At 44.0% G+C, this 20,832-nt stretch overlaps 1 protein-coding gene across 16 annotated transcripts in view; it reads right to left on the bottom strand.

Moving 5' to 3' along the window:
• Window positions 1–20,832, bottom strand: part of dab1a (DAB adaptor protein 1a) — a 330,333-nt gene that overhangs the window by 36,892 nt on the left and 272,609 nt on the right. For all 16 annotated transcript variants that reach the window (XM_074636001.1, XM_074636002.1, XM_074636000.1 and 13 more), the window contains 3 exons: window positions 13,721–13,860; window positions 9,246–9,344; window positions 408–539 (listed from right to left, as the gene is read on the bottom strand). In XM_074636001.1, coding sequence (XP_074492102.1) covers window positions 408–539; window positions 9,246–9,344; window positions 13,721–13,860 — 371 coding nt within the window. The remainder of the gene's footprint in view (window positions 1–407; window positions 540–9,245; window positions 9,345–13,720; window positions 13,861–20,832) is intronic.

Here is a 20,832-nt window from a genome sequence, read left to right as displayed (position 1 = left end):
GTGTGTGTGTGTATATGTCTAAGTCAGAGAGCCACGGTTCACGGCCCTGGGAGGATGGATATGCTATTAAAGCTGGTGACACACACTCAAACCCTCATCGACTCACTATGGGAAATCAATACGGCTACAGAGCGAGCCAGCTGGATCCAGACTGAACAAGCCAGGCACGGAGACACAACAACAGCAACAACAATAATAATAACAGGTCCAAGAGGGGTACTCGATATCATATAGAGGATGCTGCTGCAGGCCTGAATCAGTCCACACACACACACACACACACACACACACACACACACACACACACACACACACACACACACAACCACACACACACACACACACACACACACACACACACCGTAGAGCTCTATAGTACACACAGTTGCCGACACACAGACACTCACCGACTGCGCGGTCTTGATCGCCACAAAGCGGTGGTTCCCTTCCTTCCCGCAGACGTAGCCAAAGGCTCGGTGGTCCGTGATGTCCTTGGCGATGTAGGAGATCTCGTGGACCGCATGGTGGTGTTGGAGGACCTGAAGGAAGGGCATGACACAGGATGGTTAATAAAGACACAGTCTAGACATTCTTTTAATAGGACCAGACAATTTTGATACAGCACTTCATCAGTTTATTGGCCCACTCCAATCCAATATCAGTCCTTAAGCTAAGAATCTTGGTGTCAATATGACTTTTGACCATCAGATGCATCTTGTCCTCCAGGGATCTTGAACTATTAATTCACACTTTCATATTCTCCCATCTAGACTGTTGTAATTCCCTCTACACCTGCCTCAGTCAATCTGCTTTAAATCGCCTTCAGGTGGTTCAAAATGCAGCAGCCAGGTTATTAACCAGAACTAGCCGTCGGTCTCACATCACCCCTGTTCTGGCATCCCTCCATTGGCTCCCTGTAAAATTCAGAATCAACTTTAAGATCTTGCCAATTACATTTAAGGCCATGACCTCGCCCCCAGTTACATTGCTGATCTGAACATTTACACTTTGTTTGAAGTATGTATGTTTTGGCGTGAAAATGCCATTTTCCTAAGCCCTTCTAAAAAAAGTTTTCCCACATGACCTGATGTAGGTTTCTGCATAATGACGCTGCTACATGTACAGTATATATACATCCTTATAGTCACAGGAGTACCTGCTCGGAAGCTCAGCAATGTGCTGCTGTGGAGGTAACGTAAGTTTGGATCCGACAGTCACACAATAACATAAAAAACGAACCGATCAAGGCAGCGGTAGACCGGCAACTCCTGTGTTCTGACAGGTAAAATTAATGTTCTTTTCCAATAGAGTCTGGTGGCTTTGAAGAGAGCAGAGATAACGGCTTCAGTTCCCCGTCAGAAAGGGCTGTCAAGAGAATATTCTACATTTTATTTAGGAGGCTAAAATAAGTTTTCTGCTGCTCCACGACGGGGAACTGAAGCTGTTACATCGCTCTCTTCAAAGCCACCAGACTCCATTGACAAAAGCTGTCATTTTACCTCGCAGAACACAGGAGCATACATGAAACTCCACTTCAAAGAACGGAGATGCAAACGCCCTTTAATGAAAACTTTAGTTGCAAACTAAATTAAGTTTCAGGTGTACAATAACTATCAGAAAGTTAGGGACGTGAACACACTCGTTCAAACACAAAGAGACAAAATGCAGCTGAAGAATTCACCTGTCCACTTTTCCAACAAAAAAAAACCCTGTGGGGAGCAGAAAAAGAGCAACCCCCCACCCCTCAAGTGAACACACAGAAACAAACCCTCTCACACGGAGACCTTGTATCCAACATTAAACTGTTCCCAGCTCCCCTGCCCTCTCTAGTTTAGCCTGGGTGGGGAGAGAGCCAAGCTGGCATTGCCCGTGGCAGATGGCACTGTTTTTCCTGAGGACAGAGGGGGGATCAGTGACAATCACAGCTCGGCAAGCTGTCGACTTGATCACTTCATCTGTGCCCTCACTCACTCACTCACACAACACACAACACACACAACCTAATATGCAATAGCCCTCTGTTAAGTCACACTAAATGTCTGCTTTGTTGTTATTGTCTGCGCCAGCTGCATGCTGGGAGCAGAGACACACAGTCAACATAATGACCCAGTAGCCCTTGAGTGCATGCTAGGGGTTGCAGCTCAATACATCAGAGGCTAAACACACACATCTGCTCTGTTTGAAGCCATTCCAGACCTAAGACATGGCAGAGTAGAGTGACACCAATTTAACACGGGGGCACTGACACACACAACACACACACACACACACACACACACACACACACACACACACACACACACACACACACACACACACACACACACACACACACACACACACACACAGGGAGCCCCAGTAGAAATAGATAATCATTGTATGAGTCATGTCTTCTAAATTTAATAATTAGAGTAATGATTATTATTATCACCTCTGATTGACCTGAAAATGACAGCTAAGGCGGTGCATGTGCACGCACAAACACACCCACACCCACACACACACCCTACACACACACACACACACAGCTCATTTGCAGAGGTTATTGAATTATCTCTGGGTGGGTGGTGAGGTGACAAAGGGGGACTCTGATTCAAAGAGAGCAGAGAATGAGACGGCTGCATAAATTCAATTCCTCTACTCCTTCTTGGTAGCGAGCACATCTTAGAGAGTAAAAAACAATTTACATACACTTACAGTCAGTACCTAGTTTGGCAGGTGCGGCCTATAGTAGACAATGTTTTGATATACAGATTTAACAAAGTGGTGAAAATGTTCCACAGGGATCTTGGTAGACTGGTACCTTGAGGTGATGCACCTGCTCTTTCATGCTGTGTAGAGGAGTTGTGGTGGTGCTACTGGCTGTTTAGTGCACTATTATGAATGACTACCGGTGTGTCGTGAACACGTTCTCACTACCATCTCATCAAATACCGGCATTTGGTCAGTGCCCCTCGGCATCGGAGACCGACGCACAGGGTACCCCTTCAGCGTTACTTTTGGACGGACCAGGGACGGCGTCAAAGGGTTCAGAAGCAAAGAGACAAAACTGTGTTTTTGAAAACAGCCGCTGCCGCCATATCGGACTGAAAACGCTTATTATATTTATAATATCTTATTGTTCAACATTTCGGTAGAATATGGCAATAGAGTAGAAATAATTTAGTTTTACTTTTGTAGGGCACTTTTTAAGCGGACGTTTAACTGGCGTCCGGTAGTCGCTTTCAGTCCAAAATGGCGGAAGCGTAGCTTTGCTGCTGGGCGCTGATGTTTGACTTTCACTTCTTGGCAATATACGTTCTTTGACGGCGTGTCAATAAATGCTTGTCACATGCATAGTGTCCTTTCAAAATGAACTTCCGTTTTACAGGAAGTTCATTTTGAAAGGTTTAGGCAAGACAAACACTTGGTTAGGGTTAGGAAACGGAGATAGTTGACGTTAACTTCACTGACTAGTGACTCACGAGACTGACGATGCTAACGACTCACGGGGCTAACGATACCATCCAATCATGTGACTAACAACTGACGTGACTAAACAAGTCAACGTTACTTTTAGTTTCACACGGGACACGAACACCGGTCTCCTGGTTGAACGTCTTGTGATTGTTTGACTCATCCACCACCCCTTCAGCCCGCCCTGAACGGACTCTCACGTTATTAATACTACGTCACTTGCTCCGACCGTTGAACAACACCGCGGGTGTTACTGTTGCTAAAGGGTGCCTCCGTACGTCGGTTTCTGATGCCGAGGGGCGCTGACCAAACGGCGGTATTTGACAAGTTGGGAGTGAGAACGGGTTGGTGTCGTACGTTGATCGGTGGCAGTCTATGAATGTACTGTAGGTACCGTGTCTGTGTGCATGTGGACTGTCTGACAGTCTGTGTATTTACTGTATGTATGCACTTATTTTATATTTATTAACAGCAGATACTGTATGTGTCAAAGACTAATTTTCTTTGGGACAATAAAGTCTATCTTCTCTCATCTTGTTTACGCCAGTAGTTTACCCTGGCCTCTACTCTCTAATCTATTTCATTGTTATGATTGAAAAAGCATCACTAGTGCCAAAATTGAAATTAGAGTGAAGATTTCTCTGAAAAACGATTTTCGGTGTACTCTAAAGGATATCCCTGTGGCATTAATGAATGTGAAATTGACTTTCATATCCTAATTGGCAGGCAATATACTACTTAATAATAAGAATGCCAACTGGGCTTTTGCCTTTGTACATAAAGCAAATTAAACTGTACAATCAATTTGATGGAATGACAAAATATTAGCAATCTTGGACGTCCATCAGCACTCAAGCAACACTCCTGTCCAGTTTGGTGATGAGTAGAATAACCTTGTTCTTCTTAATTAATTAACTTTTGCTGTGGTTTCCACTTGATACTGTAAACACCAGCTGTGCACACAGAGTTGTTATTGGCACAACAAATGTCATTTTCCTCCTTAGATCTCTTATCCATCAGACATCCAACATTGTGACTCACTCACTGCTGTTTCTGTTGCAAAAACAATCTAAATGTTTTTGTTGTATCAGCCTCGGTAAAGTTTGGACAGAACAGTGAGATTAAATCCCAGGAGGGTGGAGCCGACGTGTCTGGCAGCGCCGACTATCAGATGCCGCTCAAAGTTGCTTAAACAGATGTATTCTCTGGGGGAGGCGGATTGTTTGCAAAAACAGGTGGGTGTATCAAAAAAAGTCGATACTGACTTGTGTACTCTCTCTTCTTTTCTCTCCAGCACTGTTGATATGCACTATTAGTCTCTCTCTCTTTCACACACACACACACACACACACACACACACTCACACACACACACACACACACACACACACACACACACACACACACACACACACACACACACACACACACACACACACACACACACACACAGTGTCCGTGTCAGTGTCTCTGAGGGCCTTTAGGCAGCATGCCCTTCAGCGGTAGCTGGCCACTGAACCAAGATATTCCCTGTTACGCTGGGAGGGAGGGAGGAGGAGGAGAAGCAGCAGGACACTGTCTCTCTCTCTCCTCCCTCTCATCACATCTCCTTCCCGGAGGGGAGAGCATCATAAGAGAGCCGGCAGAGGCTGTCCAGCCTCCAGCCAGGACACGACCGAGATTAGCAGTTAGCTTTGAGGTTTTATTAGTTCCTTCCAAGCGGTGGCACTGCTGCAGTCGCTGACACAAATATACAAGCACATAAGCTGGACTCTACCTATAAATAATGTTTTATAATCAACAGTTTGACATTGAGTTGGCTGAGAAAGTGACTAAAAGAGTGAAGAGAAAAAAGTTCCACACTCCAACAAACCCCTTTTCCGGCTTCCTCGTCTTCTTCTCTGCTTCCTTGAGAACTTGCTCTCTCCCCAAGTCTATTAAATGATGGCTGGGACCCCCGCTGTTGTCTGGCATAAACAGCGGTACCAGCACCTGAGGTCCCCAGGGACCTCCGCGCCGCCGGTGCCGGCACCGCTGCTTTTGTCACAATAATACAATAACCTTTTATTTTGATGTTAATACAATGTACCAGAATTAACGAATATGTAGGATATTACTACTGGCATTCATGTAATATTACGTCACAACGGCTGCTGTATTAGCCGTGTGTTTACTAATAATATTAATAGTAATAAAATGGACTCATATAGCGCCTACGTGTTCATTTGCATATGGGGCGGGGAAGTGAGATCGGATCACAAGTCGCCACTAAAGACGCATGTGGAGACGCATTTTAATGCCAGGTATGAACAGACGTACTCAAAGCTGTCCACTTGTAATCCGATCACTGAGGACGCATGTTAATACCAGGAGTGAACAGGGCCATAGTTTCAGGTGATTATACACAAAAGAAAACATACTTATTAATGTTATATTCCATTTAGGCTAATAGATCCCCTGAAAGGCTACACACTGTTCCTTTAAGCCTCCTTGTCTCACCCCGAGTCTCCCTACCTGGGTTCCTCGCCATGACACGTCTACACTTCTTTCACTCCTCTGCCCTCTCCTAATGAATACTGTAAAGTGGGATGATCTTTATTAATCAACATTAACTTACAATATATCTGATAGGACCCAAAGTGAATGCACCGTCCTCTGTCTTGTTTGCCTCCTCGCTGCAGCTGCATCTCTGTCTAGCCTCCGTATGAATACTTTGCTCCGGGATCTTTTCTACAAAGCTTTCCTTCATGAGTACTTCTTTACATAGAACTGGACTAATTTCTGGTTTCATCCTCTGAGGGTGCAGCAGGCCAGCGAGCTCAGCCCTTCACTCTTGTGAGTTCTTGACCTGACGTGGTGCAGCGGTCCTGACGAGACTGACAAAAAGGGTTGAAGAGGGTAGTGTCTCTATGTGTGTGTGTGTGTTGAGAGAGAGAGAGAGTGAGAGAGAGACATGCCGGTCTGCCCTCTGCTAGATTAATGTCTCCCCTCTTCTTCTCCTCCATCTCAAGCACCACCTCCCTCCATCCTGCACGACCTTCCCTCCTCCCAGAGAGAGGCCATCCATCCATTCCTTCACCCATACATCCATCCGCCCATCTGGCTGACTGATGCACAGGAGGGGAACGAGACTGTCAAGATCTCTGAACCTCAGCAGAGTCCTTCTCTCTCCCTCTCCCCCCCACCTCTCTCTCCTTCCCTAGCCATTAGAAGTGGTTGAAGGACTGATAGTAAGGACAGCATATCTCTATAGTTAATATTAATGTGCGGAGACAGAGGACAAAGTCTCCCTGTAGAGAGCTTTCCTTTGACATATGTTCACTGATTCTCAACCTATCCCTCTAACTCTGCTTCAGTCTGTCTCTGCCCCTCCCCATCCTCCCTCTATCTGTCTTTTTCACATCCTCGTTTCCTTCTCTTTCTCGCCCCTTTTTCTTGTTTCTTCTCTTCACTACACCGTCTCCCCTTTGACTCTCTATCTATCTCTGCTTCTAGCCCCTCTCAATCTTTCAGCGTGGAGGGTTTGAAGCATCAGGAGGGGAAATGAGACGAAGAGAAATGAGGGCTATAAAAGAAGAGGGATTGGACTGGTGAGGGATGAGTTTGGCTGCATGCAATATGGCTGCCATGTGGGAGGCCACTGGTTACTGTGTCCTACCTGTCTAATACCCTGCACTTTTGAATTACTGCTGGGTACACACTTACACACACACACACACACACACACACACGCGCGCGTTGTAAGTGACATCCAGCTCCTGTCGAGGTGTAAATCTCAGATACTAAAGTCAGGTGTGGAGCAGCAAGCATCATAATGTGTCTAAACCAGACTACATTCACAATCAGATCCAGTGACAGCCAGGCAGAGCAGAGTCCAACAGACAGCAAATTCACACCAAGCATAATTATATTTTTCTGAGGCCGGGAGGTGTATTCATGTGTTTCAGGTGGGAAGAAATTCTTTGTAGCATATGTCAGCATGTCACAGGATCTGTTTACTGATTGGCTGCAGGTATTCTCTGGCTGCACTTCGCCGCTTAAAGTTAAACTTTCCCCAACTTTCAGTTTGGCCACACTTCGCCACAGAACGGCCACAGCTCGCTGAGTTCGGAGCGGCCGCCGCAGCTTTCCATAGACATTGCATGGCAGCTCACCGCAGGCCGCACTTTGCGGCTGCTCTGGTGTGAATTCGGCGTCACACTGCGTATTTACAATGTACACAAGAGCAGTTAGTGCTGTGTTATGTTTTGTCATAATTAGAGCTGTCCTCGACCAAAAAGAAATCACTCAACACTACGATTTTGACGACTAATCGATTAGTTGATTTAATCGACAGATCTGTAAAAATTAGTTTCTTTACAAAGAATCACACAGAAGCAACACTTTAAATCTGGTGTTTACCAGAGATGTGCTCATAAGTTTCTTAGAAATAAGTCATTCAGCATGAATAAAACATAAAAAATGACTAATCGACTAAAGAAATCTTAGTCGACTGAGACCAAAACGACTGACTAGTCGACTAATCGACTACGAAGGGGCAGCCCTAATTATAATGTAGATTTGTATTGATTTTATCCATTGCATTTGAAATTGTACAACACAGTGTCTTTTATATTCTCAGAGATAACAAAAACATTTTATAATAATAAATAACTAAAATAAAAAAAACACTATCTATGCTTAATAACCTTGCATAGCCCATGACTGTCACCTCACCTTTTTACCTAAATCCCCAATTCCTGCCTCTGTATCCCTTTACCACCCACCCAAACCTACCACCACATCCTCCATCCTCATGCTGTATTATGTTTTAAAAATAAGGCTGTTTCATCCAGCTGCCAAAACAAAAAAATCGAACATGCGCAGATGATCTGAGTGAGCAAACTGAGCCAAGAGAAGAGTCTCTGATTTAATGCTCATTGTATCCATTATTAACCCAAATGACACTGGCGAAATGGCCCTTTCAGTGAGGCTGTCCTCCAACCACAGCGCTAAGTATCCTGGGAAATGTGTGCGTTATACTTCTTGCTCAAGGATACTGTGACAGGTATGGCCAGTTGGGGAATCGAACCTGGACAATACCTGTCAAGAGGATCCTTGAGAAAGAAATCACGACGCTCTATTGGCCACTTTCCCCTTGAGCTGAATGCACACTCGCTCTGCAACAACTGGATTCACAGTTTATCTGTCCACAGAGTGTCCTCTATCTACGACCGGTCCTACTGCCGTAAATCTCTGAGTAGTCAATACGTCTCTACATCAGTGAAACCAAGCAGAACTATGGGGCTTTTTTTAGGTGTATTTAGGTCATTTAGGTGATTTAACGGACAGTAAGGAAAAGATGTATAGTAAACTGATTGACAGAAGGAATAAAAGGTGTAGGAATGATATCAGTCGGCCTGCATAGATCCAGTCGGTCAACCAGAAAAGCAACCATGTAAGATGGAAAATGTATAATCCTGGAGTGTAATCTAGAACCCGTGTTGTCGCTGTTTTCAGAGAGGCAGACAATGGGGTAGCCATGTTCTCTCATCTACGGAGGCCTTGTTCTCAGGGTTTCAATTAGGGTCTCCTGATTTCCCCGGGGGGCCCCTCCCTCTCATGGAGATGCCTCATTAACAGAGGAAACACACACACACACACACACACACACACACACACACACACACACACACACACACACACACACACACACACACACACACACACACACACACACACACACACACACACACACACACGCACACACGCTGCATGCAGGCACAAACACACACATGCTTCTGAGCTTACCCCTGACTTCTCATCAAAGATCTTGATCCCCCCGAAGGAGACGGTCAGAAACACCTTCTGTTTGTGATCTCCTTTAGACCGCGCTCCTGCAGCTATACCCTGAAGAGAGGAAGACACACAGACACACAACCAGGTTAGAAGCAGGAGAGAAACGTGAGTTTGTGTCATGAGAATATAAGTCTATAAAGAGCATCAGTTTGGGCCCCTTCTCTCTCATAAAGACCGTTTTCTTGTAAGTTTCTTTCTCTAGTCAATAACTGTGAGTTAACAGAGGAGGTGAGATCATTTTCCCGTGAACAGTAGCCTCGGTAGTCCATCTACTGTACATCTTTTGAGGCATGCTTGTGATTCATACCTTTTACAAATATTAAAAGATATTTAAAGGGATAGTTCGGACGTGTTGTGGGGTTGTACGAGGTACTTTTCCATAGTCAGTAGATGGCAGTCGGCACGCCCCCAGTTTAAAGAAACAGACAGGAGTACCAGCACGGAAGCAACGCAATGTACTGCTGTGGACGGGGGCAGCAGCAAAACAGATTTTAGACACCTAAAAAAATCAGTTTAAGTGTACGCCATGTCTAGAATATTTTCACTGCTTTACCTTGCTGTCAGACAGCCCTTTCTGACGGGGAACTGAAGCCGTTATCTGTGCTCTCTTCAAAGCCACCAGACTCCTTTGACAAAAACAGTCATTTTACCTCGCAGAACACGGGAGTTGCTGGTTTTACGCTGCCTCGACTAGTTTCTTAGTTTGTGCTATTGTGTGACTTTGGTGTTTTAAAGGGTTGGTTCGGATTCTGAAGGAAATAATAGCTTCAGTTCCCCGTCAGAAAGGGCTGTCTAACGGCATGGTAAAGCGGTAAATTATTCCAAATATAGCGTACACTTAAACTGATATTGATTTAGGTGTCTAAAATCCGTCCACAGCAGTACATTGCTTTGGTCCCATGCTGGTACTCCTGTCTGTTTCTCCAAACTGGGGTCGTGCCGACCGTCATCTCCTGTAGGTAACACACTGACTATGGAGAAGTACCTCATACAACCCCACTTCAAAACTATCCCTTCAAGGTGGAAAAACAAATATCCACCAAATATCGCATGTCCATTATCAAGCTACGTTTGCTCTGTTCAGTCGAACACAAAACCTTAATGTCCTATCTTAGGCTGGTGAAAGGCATTGTAGGACATGAAGGAAATCAATAACGACTGAAAAAACAGACAAGGCAGGCACAGCAAAAAGTTACAATATAACTGAATTATTATAACTCTATAAGTGTATGTGAAACTCCCCTTCACTGTACGTTCACAACAACTCTATTTGCAAAGGTGAGTCACAAGAGGAGAAGAAAAGAGAGGAGATCAGAGCATTGAGAGAGTCGGGCGAGGAGAGGGAGGAGCGCTATGAAAGAAGAGGTGGGGAGATCAGAGAAAAAGAGTTGATGGATTTCCTGTCTGAATAAATGAGGAGGAGGGAAGCTGTTTGATCAATGAGCTGTCTATCCTCTCCTCACCCTTCTACGCCCCGGCTGGATAGTTTTCACTACACATAAACAGAACGTAAAGGTAATTTTCTCAATTCAAATATCTCCTTCAGTGTGTGGATCCCACGTGTTAAAGGACAATTGATAATGAATAAGGCGCTCGACATTCTCACTGTTATATTTCAGCATGCGTTTGTGGAAAAAATAATCAAAATCTTGTTTGACTGGGGGCCTTTCTCAAACCCTACACCCTCTCCCGACAACACAGTCTCACGGCAGTTTGTGAAATAGCCACGAAATTTAATCTATTTGATTCGTGTACATAGACACGACTCCTCCTTTTTTTCGTGATGCTCAGCTTTCAACAATACGTGACGCACGTGTCAATTTCCGCTCCAGTCTTTTCAAAATAAAACTACTTAGTTAGGCTTAGGAAAAGATCGACTTGGTTAGGCTTAGGCAACAAAACTACTTAGTTAGGCTTAGGAAAAGATCGCGGTTTGGGTTTAAATAACTCTGGAAGTATCGTACCTTAAGTACAGAAGTTACGTGGCAAATAAATCAACTCTGACTTGCGGTTTCACACGGGACACAAACACCAGTCTCCTGGGTGAAAGTCCTGTGTTTTTTGACCCACCCATCCACCCCGAACTCTTCCCTACTTGCCGCTCTTTATACTTCCCAGTTCGTGGATTATTACGTGGATAATTACGAGGATTACATATGAAGTGATTTAGTGCCGACCATCGCGAAAAAAAAGGGAAATTCATGTCTATGTACACGAATCAATACATTCAATTTCGTGACTATCTCACAAACTGCTGTGCAACTGGGCTGCTCCCTGCTTACTTCCACTCCGTTTGTGCGTCTGCGTGGAGGGTCCGCCATATTACAGTAAGTGCCATCTCAAACCAATGGGCGTGATGTTTTGTGTTCGTCATGAAACATGCTCCGTACAAATGTATTTTCCGTGCAACTAGCCGTACAAACGTAAACTGCTCAAACTGAATCGATATTTAACAACTTCAGGTTGCATTGCATTAAGGGTAAAATCTCTAACCCTTGTCTAGTCTAGAAAACGGTAGACGTGTTCATTTGATTGTAAAGTGTTTTATATTTACAAGAAGTGTTGCAAAAACGAGAACATGTTTACAAAAAAGAGAAGAAATGCCACCCCAGAAGCATGGGAGTAAGATTTATCTTTTTATTTTTTGTTTCTCTTTATATTGCATATTCTTTTTATGTTTTATTTTTTTCTCATTTTTTGGACTAAATTTACTTTGTTTTTATCCTTTTTCAAATCAGTAGGCAATGAAGGAAAAGAAAAGTGATAATACTGATAATAATCATGATCTTAGTCAACAAAATTACTTAAAAAAAGACAAAAAAAGCAGGGGTGAATAATGTATTTATCATACCCTCCACCTTAAAGAAGGTGCTTCATTGAGCTGTGAGTGGGACTGGGGAGGGTCCGCTTAGAGAAAGACCCTGTTTCTAGCGTAACAGGAGAAATGTGTTCTCCATTTGCAGGCGACAGTAAAATATTTCACTGAATCAGCTCGTTCGTTGGGACTTTAGTTATAAATGAATGAATAGATGGCTTATTTCTCCTCATCTGTATCCCCTCTGGTCTCTCTCTCTCTCACCTATCATCTAAATGGTTCCCCTCCTATATGCCTTCTCTCCTCTGCTAACTGCCCCATCTGTCTACCTCTCCCTCTAATTGTTCCTGTCCTTGCAAATGAGACATTCACCCCGATCCCCTTCTCATCCATATGGCTAACCTCCTCACTTCCTCCCGCTCTGATCACCGCTGTGCACATAAATTATGACATCCTCATTTTTGTCCTCATCTTCACAGGCGCAGTTATGCTGTGATGAACGAAACATGCATATTTAAAAGTAGAATTTTAGAATATGCATGAAGTTGAAGAAGTATTCATGGACTGACAACATTGTTTGGCCATCCACCTTCTTCTGTAGAAATGATGATGGGCGTGACTTCCGGTGAGGTAGTGGAAGTAGCAGTAAGCTAGTTAGTCCCATAGGCCATAGTGGCTAACCGCAAACGGCTCTTCTTTTGAAAATTGGCCTTCAATTTAGCAAATACTGCTTTCTTTTTTTTAACAGATATTTAACTAACATTAAATCTGCACTTTCTCTCATGTCCTTGTGGAGCTCTGGTACTTGTTGCGTTGTTCGCCGCTGTATTAACAACCAGATGAAGCTAAATTTGTGGCTTCAACAACAGCATGTTGAACATGCACCCAAAACAAAAAGGGATTGTTCTCGTGACCGACGGTAGAGTCTCCATCGCCGACCTACAGACGAGGAATCCAGAAGAACGTGGCGGAGAAACTTAAACGTGAAGAGACCACCCAAAACCCTTTAACGTTATGTGTGCTCATTTCATTTAGTCGACAAAAAGCCAACGGAGGAAAACCCGTATCCTATTTTGTGGTTGGGGTATAAAGACCCCCGGAGAAGAGACGTCGAGATGATTTCATGTGTAGTGAGGACACAGCAGTGTAGCGTTGGTTTAATGACAGCCAGTTACTTTTACTATTTTCTGTACAGTTTAAAATGTAAGGCAGTTTATGGCACAGAGTGCAGGGCAGCATTAGACTACAAATAGTTTAAGTACAGTTATTTGTGTGTAGAAAGAAACAAAACCATGTTATGCTTCCACATGTTTTACTAGATTTTTTAATACAATCGCTATAGGAGAGACGATTAGCGTACTCTTACAATAGAAAACGCCGGTTCCGGTTCAGTAACACGACACGCTGGAAGTTGCGCCCATAATTCACACAAGGCATCATGGGGGCTGGGAAATAAGGTGGATTAATCTTCAGTGGTTTTAGGAGGTAATCATGTTGTCATTTCTAAGATGCATGTTAGTAACAAATTTAAGCAGTAAATTAAAAGAGCAAGTCTTAATTTAAGACGCATCAACAGAGAGGAAAAGAGAAGAAAAGAGAGAGACTGTCTTACCTTGAGCTTCATCATCGAGTCCTGGCAGAGTTTGTCTCCACGGGCGGCAGTGACCTCGTCCAGGCCGATGAGCTTGGCCTTGTAGCGGACGCCATCGCCCTTAAAACGCCTGATGAGAGCCGCCTCGCTGCGATCCTGCCCTGCAGAAACACACACACACACACACACTCACTCTGCAGTCCACAGTACATCTTCCAGTCAAGGACCTCCATCTACCTGAGACCAGTGCTATTACCTCGGGATCATCAATCACACTGACTCCAACAGTAATCTTACAGGAAAACAACCGTAGTACATGTCAAAGGTACAGATGCTACAACATCTTATGTTCCTAAGTCAGATGGGAGGTATGTGGTATCATATGAATGGCGCCGGTCAATACACTCGTGAGACATGAATCGATGAAAATTCGGCGGGATTAGAGTTAAAACTCTCCTCTCCGGTTATTCCTCCTGCAAAATAATGGTGTGACATTTTGCTCTTATCTCCCGCGGTCCTCCCTCTCTCCTCACCCTCTATTGTGTGCGAGATTGTCGGCATTGTGCGCATGTATTAGCGAGTGTCGCGACGGCGTTGACCTTGCTCTTGTCCAGGAAGTCCATATGTTATCTCCTTTAGTGACTACAACGCTCCTCTTCACACACAATGCAGAGCAGACAGAGAGACGCTCATGAGGCTAAACTCAATTTATGTCGTGCTTTCTCTTCATCTTTCTCTCATTCTCTATTTCTGACCTGCAGTGCGCAAATATTTCATCATCAAATATCGTATAGAGGAAACACTCAGTGTGTGTCTCTGCGTTGTGTTTCTGAGTGTGTATAATGTGAATGAAAGACTGCAAGAGCGATAGCGAGAGGGAGAGGCATAATGATAATGCAGCATATTCAGATAATATATTGAGGCATTAGTTCTGTACTCTATAACAGCGTGACTCTTGGAAGGTCATAGTCGGAGTGATGGAGAGGTCCCACTCCTCCTCTCTTCGTTCTTTCACACTCCCTTCATTCACACACAGAGTCCCTACAGCATTGCAGTATAGTAAGAATGAGTCCTTTGACCACAGGAGAGAGCATCATGGCTCTACTGAACCACCTTTGTCCATCACAAATCTCCCTCCTCTCTCGGCTTTGTCTGCTGCTGGCCCGCACATGAACACACAGAAACATTCTCATATTTAAATGCTTCATTAGCATCATCTGAATTATATTTACGCTGGATTCTAGAGGTTGGATGATGTTTAAGGATATTTAAAGTTACTACAAAGAATCTTTAACTGGTTATGAAACAGTCCAAATGTAATACTGATGCCTCTGTATGACCTACATAAGCAGTGCCTGAATTGGACCAAAAAATGTGCCAGCAGTTCAATGACATGATCATTGCACGCGTCTTGGATATCTTTATACAGTATTTATATGCATATCTTGGTAATATATCTCACTTCAAATGTATTTTTGTATGAATTTCATTACATTTCCACAGATTGTACATAAATGCAGCCTGCTTGGTTAATAAAAACGTTTTATTTAGCTATTTATACAGATCAAATTGTACGCAAAAATGTTCACGCCTTCAGTGCTTTGTAAAAAAAGACAATCTCCTTTGAAGGAGATACAACCAGTAGTGCAGTAGTCAGGTTAACTGTGCCCATGGTGCCAAGTGTCACAGCAGTTGGCAGCTGACGGGGAGGCTCGGTGTTGGTTGGTGCCGCACGCAACTAGCAGCCTCTAGTAGTCATTTGCACTGCAGCTAGCTACTAACGGCGCAGTTACAGCAGCAGCAACATTCAGAAATCTCATTTTAATCTATGAAGCTGTTTGCACCGGCTCCGTGGAGGCTAAGGTCTCAGCTGAGTCTCACGGGCGTAACCGCGACCTGAAGCGTTTATTTCCTATGCTTAGCGCTTAACGTTGCATACTGTGGTGGTACACAATAAGAAATAAGGGTACTCATGTGGGCAAAAATCTGAAGTGCTCACCGGTGAGTACCAGCCCATTTCAGGCACTAGATATAAGCAAACGAGAGCGGGAACAGCAGCAACCAGCCCACCGCTCCAGCAGGAGGTGGAGAGCTCCAAACCCAGCAGCAGCGGCTCCTCCTCCGGCCAGGAGCAGAGCTTCACCTCGCTGGGAGCCAACACCAACACCACGCTGCTGGAGGTCCAGGCCGTATTGTTGGGACCACTCGAGGGGAAAGGAGGCACGGGAGAACCAGAACCAGGACAGAGCGGGGCAGGCTGTCAGACCCTGCTGCAGTAAAATGAGAGGTTTTCTAAAGGGACTCTGGTGCTCTCAAACACAACCACTTTTCTCCACAGAGACCGCCAAAACCAACATAAAATGAAAGCTTCTCGTCGTAGCTGTAAGGCTACAAAAGGCCTCATTATCAGAGAGATAACAGGACCCTCTTGCGTTAATAGCCCTGATCTGTGAAAGCCTGATATAGCAAGTTCTGAAAGTCCAAGGCTGCTGGAGATCATGTTTATGAACATGCATTTGTCTGAAGATCCTTGTCCCTTGTGAAGGAAAAATGGGCACACTAGAGAAAAACACTTCACTCTGTTCTCCATTGATTTAAAAGAATAACACCTACACACACAGACACACACATAAATATGAGCTCATTCCTCTGAATCATTGAGCAGACACACACACTCAGTCACAGTCCTACTTAGAGTAAATCATGACAGTCTGCCTCAGCGTCTTCAGAGACAAAAGAGCTGAGGAACATCTGTCCTTATTTTGGAGAGAACAGCTCTCTCTATTGTGTGTCATGTCTCAGTTGGGCTGAGATGAGAGTAAGTGATTAAACCACCGGAGGATTGTCTTTCTGTTCAACGCAGAAGGCATTTAAATATTGCCTTCATTAAACTTGAAACAGTCCCGTGAAATGTGCATATAGGCAAAAACAAGCCCGCTCAGCAGCTCTGATGACCTCGCCATCTCTGTCCCCGGTGTAAAACATGCCACTACTGCTCATAGTGTACTCAGTATATCTCCTTCACATCCAAACATGAGCTGCCTGTCAGGAAAAACAACAGCTTTAAATCTCTTTGTGAGCGCTTGTGAAAACAAACCAAGAAAATTTTAATTTAATATTCTAGAAGAAGTCACATTTTTGTTTCGCCACCAACACGTTTTAAAAGGTGCCCGGCGGAGTTTTCTTGTAAACAAACATTCAGTTTTACTCGCATAAACGCACTGAGTCAGTGCATTTTATCCTCATAAAACATTTGCAAAGTTATTAATATTTTAAATCGTGCATTGTTTACATTTACGTTGACTTACAGTCCTCTTCCACATTGCCTTTGTTAGTTTTAGCATCCTTGTGCAAGTGGCACAACACAATCAAAACAAGGACTCTCATAAAGACATGGCTCCAGAGTGCTGCTAGTGGTCAACAACTCCACAGGGTACCTTTAATGTTGGGATGCAGCCAAAATAAATCTTTCTTGTTGATGGAACCTGATCAGAATCTCCATGTGGGGGTCATAGTCCAATCTGACTGGTCAAGTCTTGCTTGTTTCGTTTGTTTTTGTTTTGATCCATATCCTCATTTGCGACATTGGCTTCCATTTTTCAACAACAGACAAAAGAGCTGAAACCCCCAATTAAACAATTTATCTTCTTGACTTGGCATTAGAATTTATTTGCCCACGAGGGGACAGCGTTGTTTATTGTGTGTAGGAGGTGCGGCGCTGTCCAGAGTACTGAAACGACACGTCACGGTTTCTCACGGTCATCCCGTGAGACGCGCGTCTGACGGAGACCCCCCCATGTTTTTTTACAAGTCTATTTAATCTGCATAGACGGCTGTTTAAATCTCACAAATATCCTGCTGTGTGTGTGTTTTGAACTTATTAACCGTATCTTCATTTATTGATCGACGGCTCCCAGTCTGTCTGCGAGCTCGCCCGTTGCACTCGCTACGATCAGAGGGGGAATACAATCGATTGATCAATACATAGGCCTACAAACACTGCTGATTTCTTCCCATGGAACCGTCTATTTTGGTTCAGTATATATCTGCCGTCAGTCAGCCTGGTGAAGGCAGGTTAGCGAGCTGCTGCTGACAGACGGGCAAAGACGTTTACGGCAGGTGGAGGCTCACGTCTCGCTTCCAGTGGTGATTCACAGTTAGCCTGCTTGCTTTTCGTGGTTGTAAATACAACTTTCGGCCCTACTCCCCCCTCATTATAGCAAATCACAGACAGAAGGGAAACGACAGAGTGAAGGGACCGTCAACGAGAGAAAGAGAGAGAGAGAGAGAGAGAGAGAGAGAGATGCAAGCCGCAAACAGCTGATTCTACGTGCCTACCCTTGCTGATTTGACAGAATCATTCATAAATTAAAAAAGTATTCAATGTCTGATAGTGCTACATTCTTATGAGTGCTCTGATTAATAAATGTATTCTTTGATTTTGAAACAGTAGCCTTATGTTGTTGTCGTTTTTTAGCCTTTCTCATGCTATCGCCTAGAAGCTGCTACGATGGTGCCACAAATTGTGATAGTGCATTGTAGTCTACATGGTGATTTATTCAGGCACACTGAGGAGATTGATTGAAATCACATGAGTTCATTTTCAAATAGCCCGAATGGAATGATCCTTTGTTTCATGAACACATTTTCCTGCTTAGGCTGTGAGACTGGCGGTCGGATTAGGCTCTTTAGATCGAATCGTCGACTATTCAAGGTCACCATGTTTGAATTTTTTTTAGATTAGATACTTTTTATCATACAAATGGACAAGCTCTAGCTAGTTAATTATAAAACCAAGAAACCTGATTAAAGTTTGAGGGGATGTTTCCCCTCTTATAGTAAATCATTTCATCAGAGTTTGTATGCACTCATCTGAGGATCCATTCCTTCATTGCTCACATAGTCTGGGCTGAGCTGGACTTCATCTGTGAGTGTGTATGTATGTTAAATAACACTGAATGTGTCCAGCTGCTTTAGTCTCAGTGGAACAGCGGTTTTCATTTGAGTTTGACATTTAAGACCTGCTCCCTCCATCTGCATCCATCACCATTACCGCTGCGACACTTAGCACACCGAGGGAGAGAAACACACAGAGAAGTCGAGAAAGGCCAAGAGGGGAAGAAAAGAGAGAGAAGGGTAGACGAAGTCCGGGGTTACTGCTCCTGCTGAGTGCTTTATATTATCACCTTTAGGGAGCATGTTCCATGAAAGGCCTCCCTGTGAGGGTGTGTGCATGTGTGTGTATGTGTCTCAGCATCCGGTCCGCGGTAAATAAATGTCTGTTATTGCTGTGACCCCGCTGAGCTTCAAACACGACTAATGAAAGAATCTCCTGGTGCACCAGTCATGGATGCTCCACAGGTGAACACACACACACACTAGTGTTGCACGGTGTACCAATACTAGAAAGGTATCACAATACCCTGCCCAGTTGCACAGCCCCGCTCTGAGTGTCTCTATCAGCAGAACCCTGTTAAAAAAACAAGGAAACCAACAGAGCTGCTCTAATTACCGATCAAATGTACCGATAACATTAGATTCACCATCTTTTCTGCATCTGTCCGAGCATCTCCTGTAATTCGGCAAACAAATAATCCACCAAAGACTATGTATTAAATTGTTATTTTACCGTGTGTCTCTGTAACGTGAAATAGAAAGAAAGGAAAAGCAGTACGGCGAGACCGACTCTCTTCACACCTCTTCGACACAACAAAGCTCTTTCTACAGTTACTGTGGTGTCTTTCTGATTTTAGCAGCTTTTCTATCATCAACTTCTCACAGAACTTCATCTGAATTTATTATGGTTTGGTGGGTGGCTTAACTCTTACTGATGTGCCAGCAGGGGTGCTGTTTTACAAAATAAAAACAAGCCTTACTAAACGCTGTTTAATAAGTGATATCTGGTTGCAAATATTAAGTTTACCATCAAAGAAATCACAAAAACTCAAGTATAGTTTATTTTTTATTGCAATATTAATACATTTTAATTTTTCTGTCATCTATTATTCTGTTACTTTTCCTGATGTTTTAGTTTTTTGCCGTGGTATCGTTTCAGTATCGGTATCAAGATATTTAAGCAGGGTATCATGTCAATGTCATAATTTTGGTATCATGACAACATTAACACACACACACACACACACACACTTTTACACTCATTCACAAATACAAACTTCTACTCACATCTGCACAACCCGACATGTAAGACCACACCACACACACCTACAGCGCCACACCACGTCTAGAATTCAGCCTTCTGGGCTACAGTAAAGCTGTTAATACCTTACAGTGTATATATATGTGTGTGTGTGTGTGTGTGTTTGTGTGTGTGAGTGCTTGCTATGCAGGGCTGGTTTGACTGTCTATCTGAAGCAACAAGCAGATAGGGAGGGACGGACATAAAGCGCAGTGCTGAGGATGGAAAGGAGGAACAGAACGTGATGGATGGATGAATGAGCGAAGCCTCCATTGGATAAATGTCACTCAGGATTAGAGCGTTATGACAGGCAGAACCCCCCCCGACTCTCTCCTCTCTCTCTCACACACACACACACAGACTTCCACAGGTGATAGATGGCAGGTGACTGCTGGTACAGTGCGTCTAGCCCTTCAGGGAAGCGTCTAGCCCTTCAGGGAAGCCCCTAGCGTCGCCCCTGGCAACTGTAACCATCTGCCTCCAGTGTGCCCCTCCATCACTCTCTCCTAACTAGTTCCCCTCTTACCCTCCTCTCCTTCACCGAAGCCCTGACCCCTCTTTGTCTCTGCATCACTCTTCCCCTTTGGCCAGGTTACATTTACATTACATATTCAAATCTTTTTCTCCTGCAAAGTTCACCAGACACTGCACTGAAAATATCCATTTGTTACACATATGTTTGTAGTATTGTCCATCATTTCTATTAGTTATGATAACATTGCCAACAAAGTCCTTTCTGAGATATGGGAAACCAACATTGCTACAATGAGAGGTTGTAACCAAGCCAACAGTTTAGCCAGATTATCGAAACCACTTTATTTGCAGGTAAAATCTAGTGGTCTGAGAAGTGAAGCCAACGCTGAAGTACCTTAAACCTGCATTCTTTCTAACAGCCAGCAGGGGGCGACTCCTCTGGTTGCAAAAAGAAGTCTGATTG

The sequence above is a fragment of the Sebastes fasciatus genome, chromosome 5, assembly GCF_043250625.1.
Source record: "Sebastes fasciatus isolate fSebFas1 chromosome 5, fSebFas1.pri, whole genome shotgun sequence".
NCBI classification, from domain to species: domain Eukaryota; kingdom Metazoa; phylum Chordata; class Actinopteri; order Perciformes; family Sebastidae; genus Sebastes; species Sebastes fasciatus.
The sequence above is the reverse complement of the archived record's forward strand: the minus strand, read 5'-3'. Positions and strand labels throughout refer to the sequence as shown.